At 44.5% G+C, this 15,089-nt stretch overlaps 1 protein-coding gene across 3 annotated transcripts in view; it reads right to left on the bottom strand.

Annotated features, from left to right (window-relative positions):
• cemip (cell migration inducing hyaluronidase 1) overlaps positions 1–15,089 on the bottom strand; it is a 113,731-nt gene that overhangs the window by 16,499 nt on the left and 82,143 nt on the right. For all 3 annotated transcript variants that reach the window (XM_061758024.1, XM_061758045.1, XM_061758035.1), the window contains 7 exons: positions 13,504–13,713; positions 12,471–12,676; positions 7,269–7,338; positions 6,708–6,836; positions 4,275–4,360; positions 3,336–3,467; positions 3,210–3,245 (listed from right to left, as the gene is read on the bottom strand). In XM_061758024.1, the coding sequence (XP_061614008.1) occupies positions 3,210–3,245; positions 3,336–3,467; positions 4,275–4,360; positions 6,708–6,836; positions 7,269–7,338; positions 12,471–12,676; positions 13,504–13,713 (869 nt within the window). The remainder of the gene's footprint in view (positions 1–3,209; positions 3,246–3,335; positions 3,468–4,274; positions 4,361–6,707; positions 6,837–7,268; positions 7,339–12,470; positions 12,677–13,503; positions 13,714–15,089) is intronic.

The following is a 15,089-nucleotide window of genomic DNA, read 5'->3' on the forward strand; positions in this document are numbered from 1 at the left end:
AGTTTGTGTTTTGGGGTTTTGATCACAATTTGGTTAAAATACAACCCGATTTCTTCACAATTGTGAGACGTAATGGCATTATCAAGTATTGGTATTCAGTAATGGCAAGTACTCAAATGTAAGTTTTGCACTCAGACAAACAATAGTGTTATTGATACATCCTTATTTGTGATGTTGATTTATTCCCCCCCCCCCCCCACTTATATCAAATCAATATACACTGCATTGTTATTTAACCACTAAGCTAGAGACACTTCTGTTAAAAAATAAACAAAAAACAAAAACAATTTTATTCTGTCTATATCTAATGTACATTAAAAAACAATTTTTGGGGTAAAATTCACTCTTTGGTTAGTACTATCCCACTGAAACGTGTAAAGACAATAATTATTTCAATATCTCAGACAGCTTCTAGTAAATAAAAAGCAAAGCATTGTGGAAAATAACAAATAAAATCAGGGATCACCAGTCTTTTTGGAACTGAGACCTACTTCTTGGGTACTGATCAATGCAAAGGGGTATCAGTTTGATACACACATCTGGCCTAACACTTTTGCTAAAAATTCCATTAATTATATGTTATTATCAATAATTAATGATATTCATCTATGTAAAGACATTGATTGTGTTAATGATTTCTCACAATTACAATCGACAATGATTTATCAAGGTAGTAAAAGTCCAGTCAAATTAAAAGCTATGTGAGAACAATGGGCACAACAACAGCTGTATCAACAACAATAATAGATTTCTAAATCTAAAAAAAAGTGTAATATGGAATATGTATCACCACTTCTTACATGCCCATCAGCTCTGATCCACATAAGCACATCTTGTATCTGTAAACATGCACTCCGACTAACTTCTCAGTAATTACCACTTAGGAGACAACTCTTGAATTACTTTTCAGACTCTTTGAAATCACTCTTTACCAATGCGGATTCCATATACAGTAACGTTTTTTTTCCCAATTACTTACACAAACAAAGAAACAGAGAGGATCGTGTCTTACAATGGGGCTACTGGATGCACAAAAAGTTAATTAAAAGTTTAAAATTAAAATTCTTTTTTAAAGTTAATTTTCTCTGTAGATATAATATGGTATATAGGGGTGGCATAAACTAATCAGTTAGGACTTTGAAATTGGACGGTGATAGTTCAAGTTCCGCTTCGGACAAAAACAAATAAAAAATGTTTTGTTGGAGAGATGCTAGTCTGCATCCTGACTACTGTCAATATGCCCTTTAGCAAGGCACCAAATCACCCCAATCTCAGTCCCATCACTCTGTGACATTTCTCCTTGCATCCCTACATGTTTGTAATCTGCTTCTCTCTATGGTGTGCAACAGAAATATACATTAGTGTACATCTTTACCTTGAGGGATGAAAATCAATATATCATTTTTTTTATCGTACTTTTATCCATCCATCCATTCATTTTCTGAGCCGCTTCTCCTATCTAGGGTTGCGGGCGTGCTGGAGCCTAACTTTTATTACTGTTATTATTATTATTATTATTATTACTATTACTCCTCCCTGAACCATCACCGTATTGTGGTGGAGAGGTTTGTTGTCTTAATGTTCCTAGGAGCTAAATTGTCTGGGGCTTTATGCCCCTGGTAGGGTCACCCATGGCAAACAAGGCCTAGGTGAGGGACCAGACAAAGTACGGCTCACAGACCCCTTATGATGATAAATATAAATGGACCTAGGTTTCCCTTGCCCGGACGCGGGTCACCGGGGGCCCCCTCTGGAGCCAGGCCTGGAGGTGGGGCTGGAATGCGAGCTCCTGGTGGCCAGGCCTGTACCCGTGGATCCCGGCTGGGCACAGCCCGAAGAGGCAGCATGGGTCTCCCTTCCCATGGGCTCAACACCTGTAGGAGGGGCCAAAGTGGTCGGGTGTGTAGTGAGGGGCTGAAGGCGGGGACCTTGGTGGTCTGATCTCCGGCTACAGAAGCTGGCTCTTGGGACGTGGAATGGCACCCTCTGGCAGGGAAAGCACCTGAGCTGGTGTGCAAGGTTGAGAAGTTCAAACTAGAGTACAACAGTAGTCAATAGTCAACAGTAGTTGAGATTACCTCCACACACAGCTTGGGCTTCAGTACCAGTCCTATTGAGAGGGGTTGGACCATTTTCTACTCTGGAGTTGCCCATGGTGAGAGGCGCTGAGCAGGTGTGGGCATACTTATTGCCCCCCGACTCGTGGGAAATGACCTGGTCCTGGTTGACATGCCTCTGCAACATCACGTGGACATCGGGGACAGTGCCTATGGATTCGCTGGGGGTGGTGGTCCCCCTTTTTTAAGAAGGGGGACAGGAGGATGTGTTCCAACTATAGGGGGCTCACACTCCTCAGCCTCCCTGGTAAGGTTCACTCAGGGGTTCTGGAGAGGAGGGTCCATCAGGAAGTCGAATCACAGATTCAGGAGGAGAAGTGTGGTTTTTGTCCTCGCCGTGGAACAGTGGACCAGCTCTACACCTTCAGCACGGTCCTTGAGGGTGCATGAGAGTTTGCCCAACAAGCCTACATGTTTTTTGTGGACAGGCATTCGACTGTGTTCATTGGGGTGCTCCGGGAGTATGGAGTACCAGACTCCCTGATACAGGCTGTTCGGTCCCTGTATGACCGGTGCCAGAGTTTGGTCTGCATTACCGGCAGTAAGTCGGATTCTTTTCTAGTGAGTTCGACTCCGCCAAGGCTGCCCTTTGTCACCAATTCTGTTTTACCTTACCTTTATGGACAGAATTTCTAGGCGCACCCAGGGTGTTGAGGAGGTCCGGTGTGCTGACATTAGTATCACGTTGCTGCTTTTTGCAAATGATGATGTTCTGATGGCATCAAGCCATGATCTCTAACTCTTGCTGGAACGGTTTTCAGCCAAGTATGAAGCGGCTGGAAAGAAAATCAGCACCTCAAAATCTGAGGCCATCAGTGAAGCGTCTGCAGTGATGCCGACTATGTATTGGTCTGTCGTGTTGAAGAAGGAGCTGAGCCGAAAGGCGAAGCTCCTGATTTACTGGTCGATATACGCTCCTAGCCTCACCTATGGTCACGAGCTGTGGGTCGTGACCAAAAGAACAAGATCGAGGATACAAGCGGCTGAAATTAGTTTCGGATGGATGGATTATTATTATTGTTATTATTTTTATTTTTACTGGTTATTTACAATTGATCTACAATTTGGTGATTAAGGAAGAGGACGTCTTACCTTGCCAGTGTGAGACCAATGCCGTTATCTGCAAATCTACAAAATAAATAAATACAGATTCATTTTAAATCACTCAAAAACAAAACAAAACAAAACAAAAAAATAAATCATTCAGTTTGCACTCACTGGCAGTCATCCAACCAGACATCCCCTCCTCTCAGCCATGCTCCGTGGTCCTGGTTCTTATAGGCTACAAAATGGTGAATGTGAGCTGGGACTCTGGGTTTGAAAGGGTCAGCATCTTGATGAGGCCCATACCTTGGGTGTTGTACAAAAGCATATTATCACTTAGATGGAATGTATTGTAGTATTTGGTGGTGTTTAATAGTCACATTGTAATCTTGTTGTGAGATTATCACAAAAAAGATCAACTTGCTAAACAAAAATGTCCATCCATCCATCCATTTTCTGAGCCGCTTCTCCTCACTAGGGTCGCGGGCATGCTGGAGCCTATCCCAGCTGTCATCGGGCAGGAGGCGGGGTACACCCTGAACTGGTTGCCAGCCAATCGCAGGGCACATCGAAACAAACAACCATTCGCACTCACAGTCATGCCTACGGGCAATTTAGAGTCTCCAATTAATGCATGTTTTTGGGATGTGGGAGGAAACCGGAGTGCCCGGAGAAAACCCACGCAGGCACGGGGAGAACATGCAAACTCCACACAGGCGGGGACGGGGATTGAACCCCGCACCTCAGAACTGTGAGGCTGACGCTCTAACCAGTCGGCCACCGTGCCGCCTAAACAAAAATGTATTGTGGAAAATTTCTATACTCAGAAAGTTTACTTGTTCCACTTGTGACCATCTATACATTCTTACCATTCTGCCCTGTTGAACATTAAATATATTGTCTTTGTAGTGTATTCAATTGAATATAGGTTGAAAAGGATTTGCAAATCATTGTATTCTGTTTTATTTACGTTTCACAACATCCCAACTCTATTGGAATTAGGCTTTCTATATAACTTAGTAGAACTTGTATATACTGTAATATAGTAACAAAATCCCTCTGTGTAGTTAAAGATTAGAGAAAACAATGGAAAAAATGGTGACAAATGCAGACCTGGCTCCAACGAGTGAGAGGAAAGGTCTCTTGTCCTTGTCATTTGCCAGAGTGGTCTTGACACCATTATCTAGGATGAATCCAGCCTGAAACCAAGGAAAATTATGTATTTCAAGCACATTTGAGCAATCATTTCTTCATTACACTCAGCAGCTGGAAAGTGTTTCACATTGGCAGCCACATGGCACTGTTCTATTCTATTATACAATACAAACCTGTAATATAAACCAACCAGGATATTTCCACGCAAACTTAACCTCCCGGATGATCGAGCTTCTCACCCTATCTCTAAGGGACAGCCTGGACACCCTGCAGAGGAAATTCATTTCGTCAATTTGTATCCGTGATCTTGTTTTTTCGGTCACGAGCCACAGCTTGTGACCATAGGTGAGGGTAGGAACGCAGATCGACCGGTAAATTGAGTGCTTCCCCTTGTGGCTCAGTTCCTTCTTCAGCACAACAGACCGATACAGACTCTGCATCACTGCAGACGCTGCACCGATCCGCCTGTCTATCCCCTGCTCATGAACTTGAACTCCTCCACAGAGATGCAATGCTGAGGCCACCAAACCAGACCCCCTCAACACCTCGGCTACGCCTAAAAATTCTGTCCCTAATTCTGTCCCAATGAACAGGATCGGTGACGAAGAGCAACTATACACAGTGTTGATAATGCACTGCTTCCCCCTCTTGAGAGTAGTTCACCATGGCCTCACCAAACTCCTCCCACAGCCGAGTTTTTGCCTCAGCAACCACAAACGCCGTATTCCATATGGCTAGCCGGTACCCATGAGCTGTCTCTGGAGTCCCACAGGCCAAAAAGGCCCGACAGGCCTCCTTCTTCAGCTTGACGGCAACTCTTACCGCTGGTGTCCACCAATGGGTTCAGGGATTTCCGCCACGACAGGCACCAACCACCTTACGGCCACAGCTCCGGTCGGCCGCCTCAGCAAAGGAGGCACGAAACATGATCCGCTCAGACTCAATATCACCTGCCTCCACCAGGATGTGGGTGAAATTCTGTCGGAGGTGGGAGTTGAAACGCTTTCTGATAGGGGACTCTGCCAGACATTCCCAGCAGACCATCGTTTGGGTCTGCCAGGTCGGATCGGCATCTTCCCCCACCATCACCAGCCAACACACAACCAGGTGGTGATCGGTTGACACCTTCGCCTCTCTCTTCACCCGAGTGTCCCAGACATGCGACCGAAAGTCCGATGACACGACCGCAAAGTCGAGCATCGAGCTGCGGCCAAGAGTGTCCTGGTGCCAAGTGCACATATGGACACCCTTATATATGAACATGGTGTTTGTTATGGACAAACTCCTCTGTGAGGAGCGCAGAAGTCCAAAAACAGAACACCACTCTGGTTCTGATTGGGAGGGCCGTTCTTCCCAATCATGCCCTTCCAGGTCTCACTGTCATTGCCCACATGAGCGTTGGAAGTCCCCCATCAGAACGAGGGAGTCCCCAGCATGGCCTCTATCCAGCACCCCCTCCAAGGACTCCAAGAAAGGTGGGTACTCTGAGCTGCTGTTTTGGTGTATAGGCACAGACAACAGTCAGGACCCGTCCACCCACCCGAACACGGAGGGCGGCTACCCTCTCGTTCACTGGGGTGCACCCCAATGTGCAGGCACCGAAATGCGGGGAAATCAGTATACCAACACCTGCTTGGCGTCTCTCACCGTGGGCAACTCCAGAGTAAAAGAGAGTCCAACCCCTCTCAAGAAGACTGGTCAAGGTGTGTGTCAAGGCGAGCACGACTATATCCAGTCGGAATTTCTCGACCTTGCACACCAGCTCAGGCTCTTTCCCTGCCAGAGAGGTGACGTTCCACGAACCTAGAACCAGTTTCTATAGCCGAGGATCGGAGCGTCAAGATTCCCGCCTTCGGCCACCACCCAGCTCACACTGCACCCGACCCCAATGGCCCCTCCCACAGTTGGTGACGCCGCCCAGCTTACACTCCTCGCAACCCTCTTGGCCGCTCCCACAGGTGCTGAACCCATGGGAAGGGGGACCCACATTGTTTTTTTTGGGCTGTGCCCCATGGGGCCCGGCCACCAGGCGCTCGCCATCGTGACCCCCCCACCCCCCTCCCGGTGACCCCATCTGGGCGAGGGAAAACGATATTTTTACCCATCATAAGGGGGGAGCGTGCTTTGTCTGGTCCCTCACCTGGGACCTGTTTGCCATGGGTGACCCTACCAGGGGCTTGAAGCCCCAGACAACGTAGCTCCTAGGATCATTGGGACACACAAACCCCTCCACAATGATAAGGTGAGGACTCCAGGAGAGGCTCACAGTGTCCTTTATTCAAATAATTAATTACTATATAAATATAAATGCGATTGGTTGGATGGATGGATGGACGGACGGACGAATTGATTGATTGATTGATTTGATTTAACTCATATTTCCAGACTCACCCTGTAGTTGGAATGAGCTCTGTTGTTGGTGAACAGGCCCATAGGTGTGTGTTCTGTTTTTCCAGGCGAGTACAGCCCCTCAGATGGTCCAGTGGGTACATGGTGGAAGATAAACCAGAATCCTGTTTCCTAAGGTACACAAAAATACATAAAAAAGTGTATATACGCTGTCATAAATCCATTTAGAACAACGAAGACAATATACACATACATAAAACTTTTGATGTACAACACACAAAGTGCACATAACACATTGTATTTACATGAACACTCTCACGCTACCTTTCAGTATTTTGGTTATTTTGTGTAGCAATGCAGAGAAGGTTATTACATTCAGATAAATGAGACTCTCCTTCACCTGACTGAATGTTGTGAAAGTATGATCATAATTAGGACCATCAAATTGAATGTGTGGCAGTGTTTGTCTGTCTGTCTGCTTGGCTCTAGAGTAATATTGGTATACAGTTATTAATCTGACCTGGCAACATGGTAGACCAGCATTTAGTGAAGCTGGGAGTGGGAGAGGAGATGAGAGTTCTTAAAATGAAAATAGAAACTCACCTCTGAGCCTGCAGCGGCACAGTTGATAAGGTTGTTATTTGGGTTGGCAATCCAGAAAGTTGAAGTTGCACTAAAAAAAAAAAAAAATACAAGAGTCAGACAGTGGGGAAGAGGAACTCGAGAAAATGTTTATATTCATCATCAGTGAAATTGTGAATTTACTCTTTGCAACATCAGTTATCCTCATCTCACCTGGCATCTATCAACATTATAAGTTGCGACATAATATGTTTAAGTCCAGAAAAGAGGAAGGGGAAAAAAATACATGAAACATAGGCTGAGTCTCTTTTCAAGCAAACACGTTGGACAGGCCGACAGAGATGAAGGATGCAAACTTGGGAGAAAAAAAAAGAAAATAAACTTTAGTCAGACTAGTAACAGTCAGGGCGGCACGGTGGATGACTGGTTAGCACATCTGCCTTACAGTTCTGAGGACCCGGTTTCAAATCCGGCTTCACCTGTGTGGAGTTTGCATGTTTTCCCTGTGCGGGTTTTTTCCGGGTACTCCGGTTTCCTCCCACATCCCAAAAACATGCGTGGTAGGTTAATTAAAGACTCTAAATTGCCTGTAGTTGTGAATGTGAGTGCGAATGGTTGTTTGTTTCCATGTGTCCTGCGATTGGCTGGCGACCAGTTCAGAGTCAACCCCGCCTCTCGCCCGAAGAGAGCTGGGATAGGCTCCAGAACTCCCGCGACCCTGGTGAGGATAAGCGGTATGGAAAATTAAGCCTACAGTGAAAACAGTGAAAAAGTGGACCAATGAAGCAAAGATAGACTTCAAAGCTGTTTAGACTGCACAGACTGGAGTGTCTTTGAAAATTCAAATGGAAGCCTGGATGAATATACGGACACGGTCAAATCCCATATCAGTTTCTGTGAAGATGTGTGCGTACCAACAAAGTCATTTCACACATTAAACAACAACAAGCCGTGGTTCACTGGCAAACTTAAGCAGCTTCGACAAGCTAAGGAGGACGCATATCAGAGCGGGGACAGGCCTCATCAAGGATGGTGACGAGTCTGCATATCGACAGGAAGTGGAGCGGCTGGAGCTGTGGTGCGGCCGACACAACCTGGAGCTGAACACGCTCAAGACTGTAGAGATGATCGTGGACTTCAGGAGGCATCCTTCGCCACAGCTGCCCCTCACGTTGTCCAGCTGCCTTGTGTCAACCGTCGAGACCTTCAAGTTCCTGGGAATTACAGTCTCTCAGGACCTGAAGTGGGCGACCAACATCAACTCCGTCCTCAAAAAGACCCAGCAGAGGATGTACTTCCTGCGGCTTCTGAGAAAGCACGGCCTGCCAACAGGAGCTGCTGAGGCAGTTCTACACAGCGGTCATTGAATCAGTCCTGTGTTCTTCCATCACAGTCTGGTTTGGTGCTGCTACAAAAAAAGGACAAACTCCGGCTGCAACAGACAATCAAAACTGCTGAAAGGATTGTCGATACCCCCCTACACACCCTTGAGGACTTGTACGCTGCCAGAACTAAGACAAGAGCATGCAAAATCCTCTTGGACCCTCCGCATCCCGGTCACCGGCTCTTCCAGCTCCTTCCGTCAGGTAGGCGCTCCCGATCAAAGCAAACTAGAACTAGCAGGCATTCCAACAGCTTCTTCACTCTTGCAATCAACTTCTTAAACACCTTACCTCCAATTCCATTACAACATGCTGGCAATTTTTTTGACTTGAGTTCGTTGTCACATTTCTGTGGGGCCAATTATATATTACTCGTGTTGACCAATACTGGCCACTCATGCTAGAGTAGCATCTGCTCCATTTGCACACTGATTGAGGAGTATCTGCAACATTTGCACAATCAACATTGTCCCAGATTATTGCACTACTCGCTTGAAGTCTCAGCGCCCTTTGCACAATGGTCATTGCACCGGACTATTGCAATATTAGTCTTTCGAACTGCTGTATGTGCGAGAGGACTCTGCATCTTTTTGCACAGTTGTCAAAAAAAAATTATGTACCGGCATTACCAGATAACTAGCAACTGACTGTTAAAACTGACTGTTTTTTTGTCAATGTCTTTATGTCTCAAAAGTGCCATCCATCCATCCCGAGTGTCCAAGACATGCGGCCGCAAGTCCGATGACACAACCACAAAGTGGTCATTCCAGGTCTCACTGTCATTGCCCACGTGAGCATTGAAGTCCCCCAGCAGAACGATGGAGTCCCCAGCAGGAGCGCTCTCCAGCACCCCCTCCAAGGACTCCAAAAAGGGTGGGTACTCTGAACTGCTGTTTGGTGCATAGGCACAAACAACAGTCAGGACCCGTTGCCCCCACCCGAAGGCGGAGGGAGGCTACCCTCTCGTCCACTGGAGTGAACCCCAACGTACAAGTGCCAAGCCGGGGGGCAATAAGTATACCCACACCTGCTCGGCGCCTCTCACCGTGGGCAACTCCAGAGTGGAAGAGAGTCCAACCCCTCTCGAGAGGACTGGTACCAGAGCCCAAGCTGTGTGTGGAGGCGAGTCACACTATATCACACCTAGGACCCGTTTGTCATGGGTGACCCTGCCAGGGGCATAAAGCCCCAGACAACTTAGCTCCTAGGATCATTGGGACACACAAACCCCTCCACCACGATAAGGTGACGGCTCAAGGAGGGGGACAAGCATTATTACTTTTGACAAATTTCAATCAGGTTTCCGAACTCATCACAGGGCAGAATCTGCTCTTATCAAAGTTCTAAATGATATAAGGTTGAATACAGACTCGGGAAATTCTGGTCTTGTTGGACCACAGTGCGGCTTTTGATACGGTAGATCATAATATACTGCTGAACAGGTTGGAAACGTGGGTAGGAATAAATGGACCTCTGGGGTCAGTTGTTGGACCCCTCCTGTTCAGCCTGTATATGTTACCCTTGGTCCAAATTCTTCAGAACCATAATGTTGACTATCATAGCTATGCAGATGACACACAGTTATATCTAGCTGTGTCTCCAGATGACTACAGTTCAATTGAGGTGTTTGTCTCAAACAGATAAATAACTGGATAAGCCCAAAATTTCTTCAATTAAACCACAACAAAACTGAGATAATTGTTTTGGGAAATAAAGAAAAGAGGATTGCTGTTATTAAACAGCAATGGAGTCACTCTCTTTAAAAAAAAACAAAGACCAAGTCGAAACCTTGGTGTTCTGATAGATTCCGACTTGACTTTCAACAGTCATATCAAATTAATTCCTAAAACTGCCTTATTATGCTGCACACAAATGGAATAAGTTGCCGACAGAAACGACGTCAGCCCCAAGTGTGCATGTTTTTAAGACCAGGTTAAAAACTTTTTCCCCATGCTTTTTAGAGCGTTTCCACTTTTAAATGATATGTCTTGCACTAGTCACTGATGGTGTAGTGGTACACTCGCCTGACTTTGGTGCAGGCAGCGTGGGTTCAGTTCCCACTCAGTGACGGTGTGAATGTGAGTGTGAATGGTTGTCCGTGTCAATATGTGCCCTGTGACTGACTGGCGACCAGTTCAGGGTGTAGTCCGCCTTTCGCCTGAAGTCAGCTGGGATAGGCTCCAGCGTCCCGCGACCCTAACCAGGATAAACGGTGTTGAAAATGGATGGATGTCTTGCACTGTAAGCTGTTTTAATTGTATTTTTATTTATTTTTTCTTTGTTCTAAATGTTTATTAGCAGTTTTTGTCTTTCTTTTTAAATGCTTTTAATCATGTGAAGCACATTGAGTTCCCTTGTGTATGAAATGCACGATGTAAATACATTTGCTTTTAATTTAATTTATACGTACATAACTGGATACATTCAGACAGAAGAAGAGAAGAAACCCAATGAAATAGAAGGAAGTTGAGTCTTAGATAATGCCAAACAGAAAGGGCAAATCCTTCTTGTATTTTAATGCTGGGAAGGTGAATGACTTTGTATTAAGTGAATTCCAGCGCCATTATGAATCTAAAACCTTGGCTTATGCTCTGTAGCTTAAGGCAGAGGCGGTTTGACGAGATAAAGTCATGTGACCTGGATTAAGCTACTTTATATGCAGTGTTTCATCTTAACGCTTCAAATTTAAAGTCTTTCTGACAGTTAAAGTATGCAGAAAAAAATGCATACTTCTGTTAGCAAATAGGCATTTTTTTTCAGTGCCTTCTGATTTTTTTGTTTGATTCTGATTCTTCAATATTTTGCTTTATAATTACGGTTGAACTCATGATTCACATTTATTGTGTTTCTCCTAAAACATCTAATTTGGTAACAGCACTTTGGATGAATACACCAATGAACATTCAGCACAACATAAATAACCTCTGAAAATTGTTCTGGAAATGCATTATGGAAATGCTTATATGTTAAGGTCAGTTTTGTAACCACTGCATACAGTACATGGTACACGGCATATATGTCCGTCCATCCATCCATCCATTTTCAGAGCCGCTTCTCCTCACAAGGGTCGCGGGCGTGCTGGAGCCTATCCCAGCTATCATCGGGCAGCCAATCGCAGGGCACGTATAAACAAACAACCAGTCGCACTCACATTCACACCTACGGGCAACTTAGAGTTGTCAATTAACCTACCATGCATGTTTTTTGGGATGTGGGAGGAAACCGGAGTGCCCGGAGAAAACCCACGCAGGCACGGGGAGAACATGCAAACTCCACACAGGCGGGGCCGGGGATTGAACCCCCGCTACTAAGAACTGTGAGGCAGATGCTCTAACCAGTCGTCCACCGTGTCGACGGCATATATGTATTTAGTGGCGACGGCGTATATGTATTTAGTGGATATACTTTTCTTCCATTGCACTTGACAACAAGAATATAAGTGCTTTATTTTACAATGTAGAATGAAAAAGCACAACTAACACCTGGACATTTGTATTCGTACGTTGTTAAGGAGACTAAATTAAAATAATTCAAAAAAAAAAAAAAAGAAACAAAACAATCAACACTGCGGAACCCAATCCTTTCCAGCACTATAAAACATAGGAGTGTAGTAGCATTTCTCTACAAACCCGGCTCAGCTTTGCTCCTGTGAAGCTGTGTATGATGAGCTCGCATTCTTTTACAGCTGATGTTCACCAGATGTTTGTCTCGTCTGCATTCATTTTAGGTTTATTTTTGTCAGAACCGATCGATTCTGAGTTAAGTCACAAGGTAGTGCAGATGATCACCCTGTAAATGTATCCTCTAAATGGATTGACCACAGTTGCTGCCATTTCCTCACCTGCAGTCTTGCCGTGGGTTGGCTACATAGCCTGGGTATGCTCCGTCAGTGATGTCACGACACATTTGGCTGTCTCTGTCTGAAGGCAGTAGAGTGCCTGCTCGGACCATGAGGCCCAGACAGTGATCAAATGTGTTTCTCTCCTCTGGGCCATCCTCTGTGAAAAAACAATGGCCCAGCGTGTCATAGCCCACCACGTCTTTTACCTGCAAAGGAGAAAATGTTTACTAGTTCTTGAGTTACAGACAACAAGAGCACTAAAAAGAGAACATTATCAAGGTTAAAACATTTACCATGATGAAAATTGATGAAGAAGCAGCTACAATCTAACCTTAAATTTATAGATGATACTTTTTTTTTTTTAAACACATATAGTGTACATGTATATCAGCTGGTCATCTTTGATATATATATATATATATATAAATAAAAGGCGGCATGGTGATGACTGGTTAGCAGTTTCAGTTTTCATATTTTAAAATTCACAACAATAACCATCCATGCATCCATTGTCTGTACCGCTTATACTCACGCGGGTTGCGGGCGTGCTGGAGCCTATCCCAGCTATCTTTGGGCAAGAGGCGGGGTACACCCTGAACTGGTCGCCGCCCAATCGCAGGGCACATATAGACAAACAACCGTTCACACTCACATTCACAACTATGGACAATTTAGAGTCTTCAATTAACCTCCCACGCGTGTTTTTGGGATGTGGGAGGAAACCGGAGTACCCAGAGAAACCCCACACAGGCACAGGGAGACCATGCAAACTGGACACAGGCGAGGCCGGATTTGAACCTGGGTCCTCAGAACTCTAAGGAGGACGTGCTTACCAGTCGGCCACAATAACCATATTTTTTTTTAATATATTTTTGTTACAGAGCTTGTACATACTGGCTTGTTCAGATTCAGATAAACCTGAGCATAAAAATCTATGTTGGTTATTACCAATGCTGTTTAGTTAGTGCATCTGTGACACAAACCTTGGGTGGTGGTCTCAAAAATGTCTCTTATATACAACAGCTGAACTCACCAGAAGTCCATTGGAGCTGTGGATAGTGACGCAGCGAGAGAATGAGTGGTGGATTGACAGATCACTGACATAGGTGGAGGGGTTATAGCCTCCCCTCTCATCCACTTCACCATTTATATGGAAGTGGACCGGGTAGTGTCCCATCTTTTGCTGGCCCATGTGCTGCAGTTCCACACCAGATATATGCGTGGCCTTGAAACCTCGCTCTACCTAATGGCCACAGAGAGGATCAGTCAGTCTTACTGACAACAAAAGCTAGGAGGATTTCTATAAAGCAAAGTTTGGCCACAGTTCAGTTAATAAGAGTTTCTGAGGAAAGAAATACTGGAGGTAGTGGAAAAGATACACAAAGGGGGAGAAATGAAGTGACGTGATGAAAACAGCCAGAAGAGTTTTGTAAGACAATCAAATAAAACTGACGAAAACAACTGTACCAATAAATTGTAGCCAATGTCACCAGAAAAAAAAAAAAAAACATTTCACTGTGACAGATCACACCTTTTTAGAAAATGGAACAATTCTGCAAATATTTGAAGAGATGGGAGTTTTGGAGACATCCAACTCATTTTGTATTCATAATGTGTTGATAAATTGCTTTACAAGGTTTAAACTGTTTTCATACTATGAAGGAATAAAGATTTATTGAACCTGAATAAATGGTTAAATATTGATTACGACATTTATTACTTATTATTACACACTACCATCTCCAGCCATGTTTAATGTTAATGTTAACTATGATTTAAAAAAAAAAACTGCTCATAGATAGATAGTTGAGTTGTTGTTGCTTGTTTGTTTTTGGTCACTTAGTAACCAAATGCATTTGGTTTCTTATCACGTGGGGAAAAAGAGAAGTAGAAACTAGAACACATTAAATGGGCCTGCTACCTGTTGCAAAACTGTAACCCACGTTTGTAAAAGATTTATTGCAGGTTGAACTTTTCTTGGAGAATCATTTTAAATGTTGACCTCAACAAAAGGGAATCTCTTACAATGCTACAATTTCAAATTAATGTTGCTACAAGTACAACAGTTAGTATGCTGATACAGTATATAGCATTTTCATTCTTCCCTGTGGTCAGGTATTATTTAGAAAGAGAATAGCTCAAATACATACGTACAATGAAACCTACATTTAGGGGAACCCGATTTAACGGACCCGGATTTCACAGATATTGGGAGTAATGGACCGTCTGGACAGTATATGTGTCCAAAGATAGTTTCCAGTTATCACTAAAATCGGCGTTGACAAAGTGTGGTACTTCCAGAATTAGCCGCTGTTGTTGACTGGCGTTGTGGCGCCATAAAGGCAGAGACTGGGACACACGCATTTCCGGGTCACAGATATACAATCTGACTAGATCCAGCCAACAAGAGTAGCCTGTGCCAACATGGTGGCCATGTTGAATGTGGCGATATTTCCAGGCGATGCATTGATGTGGCTGCCATGATGGCAGGAGTTCTATCTATTGTCGCATACAGCTCTGTGCAGAGAGAGAGAGAGAGCACATGGCTGTGGTGTTAACTTAAAGAGGAATATGACACAAAAGTCATTGGTGTTATGTTCTTAAGTTGATGTTGCTGTT

Source organism: Phyllopteryx taeniolatus, chromosome 2 (assembly GCF_024500385.1).
Source record: "Phyllopteryx taeniolatus isolate TA_2022b chromosome 2, UOR_Ptae_1.2, whole genome shotgun sequence".
NCBI classification, from domain to species: domain Eukaryota; kingdom Metazoa; phylum Chordata; class Actinopteri; order Syngnathiformes; family Syngnathidae; genus Phyllopteryx; species Phyllopteryx taeniolatus.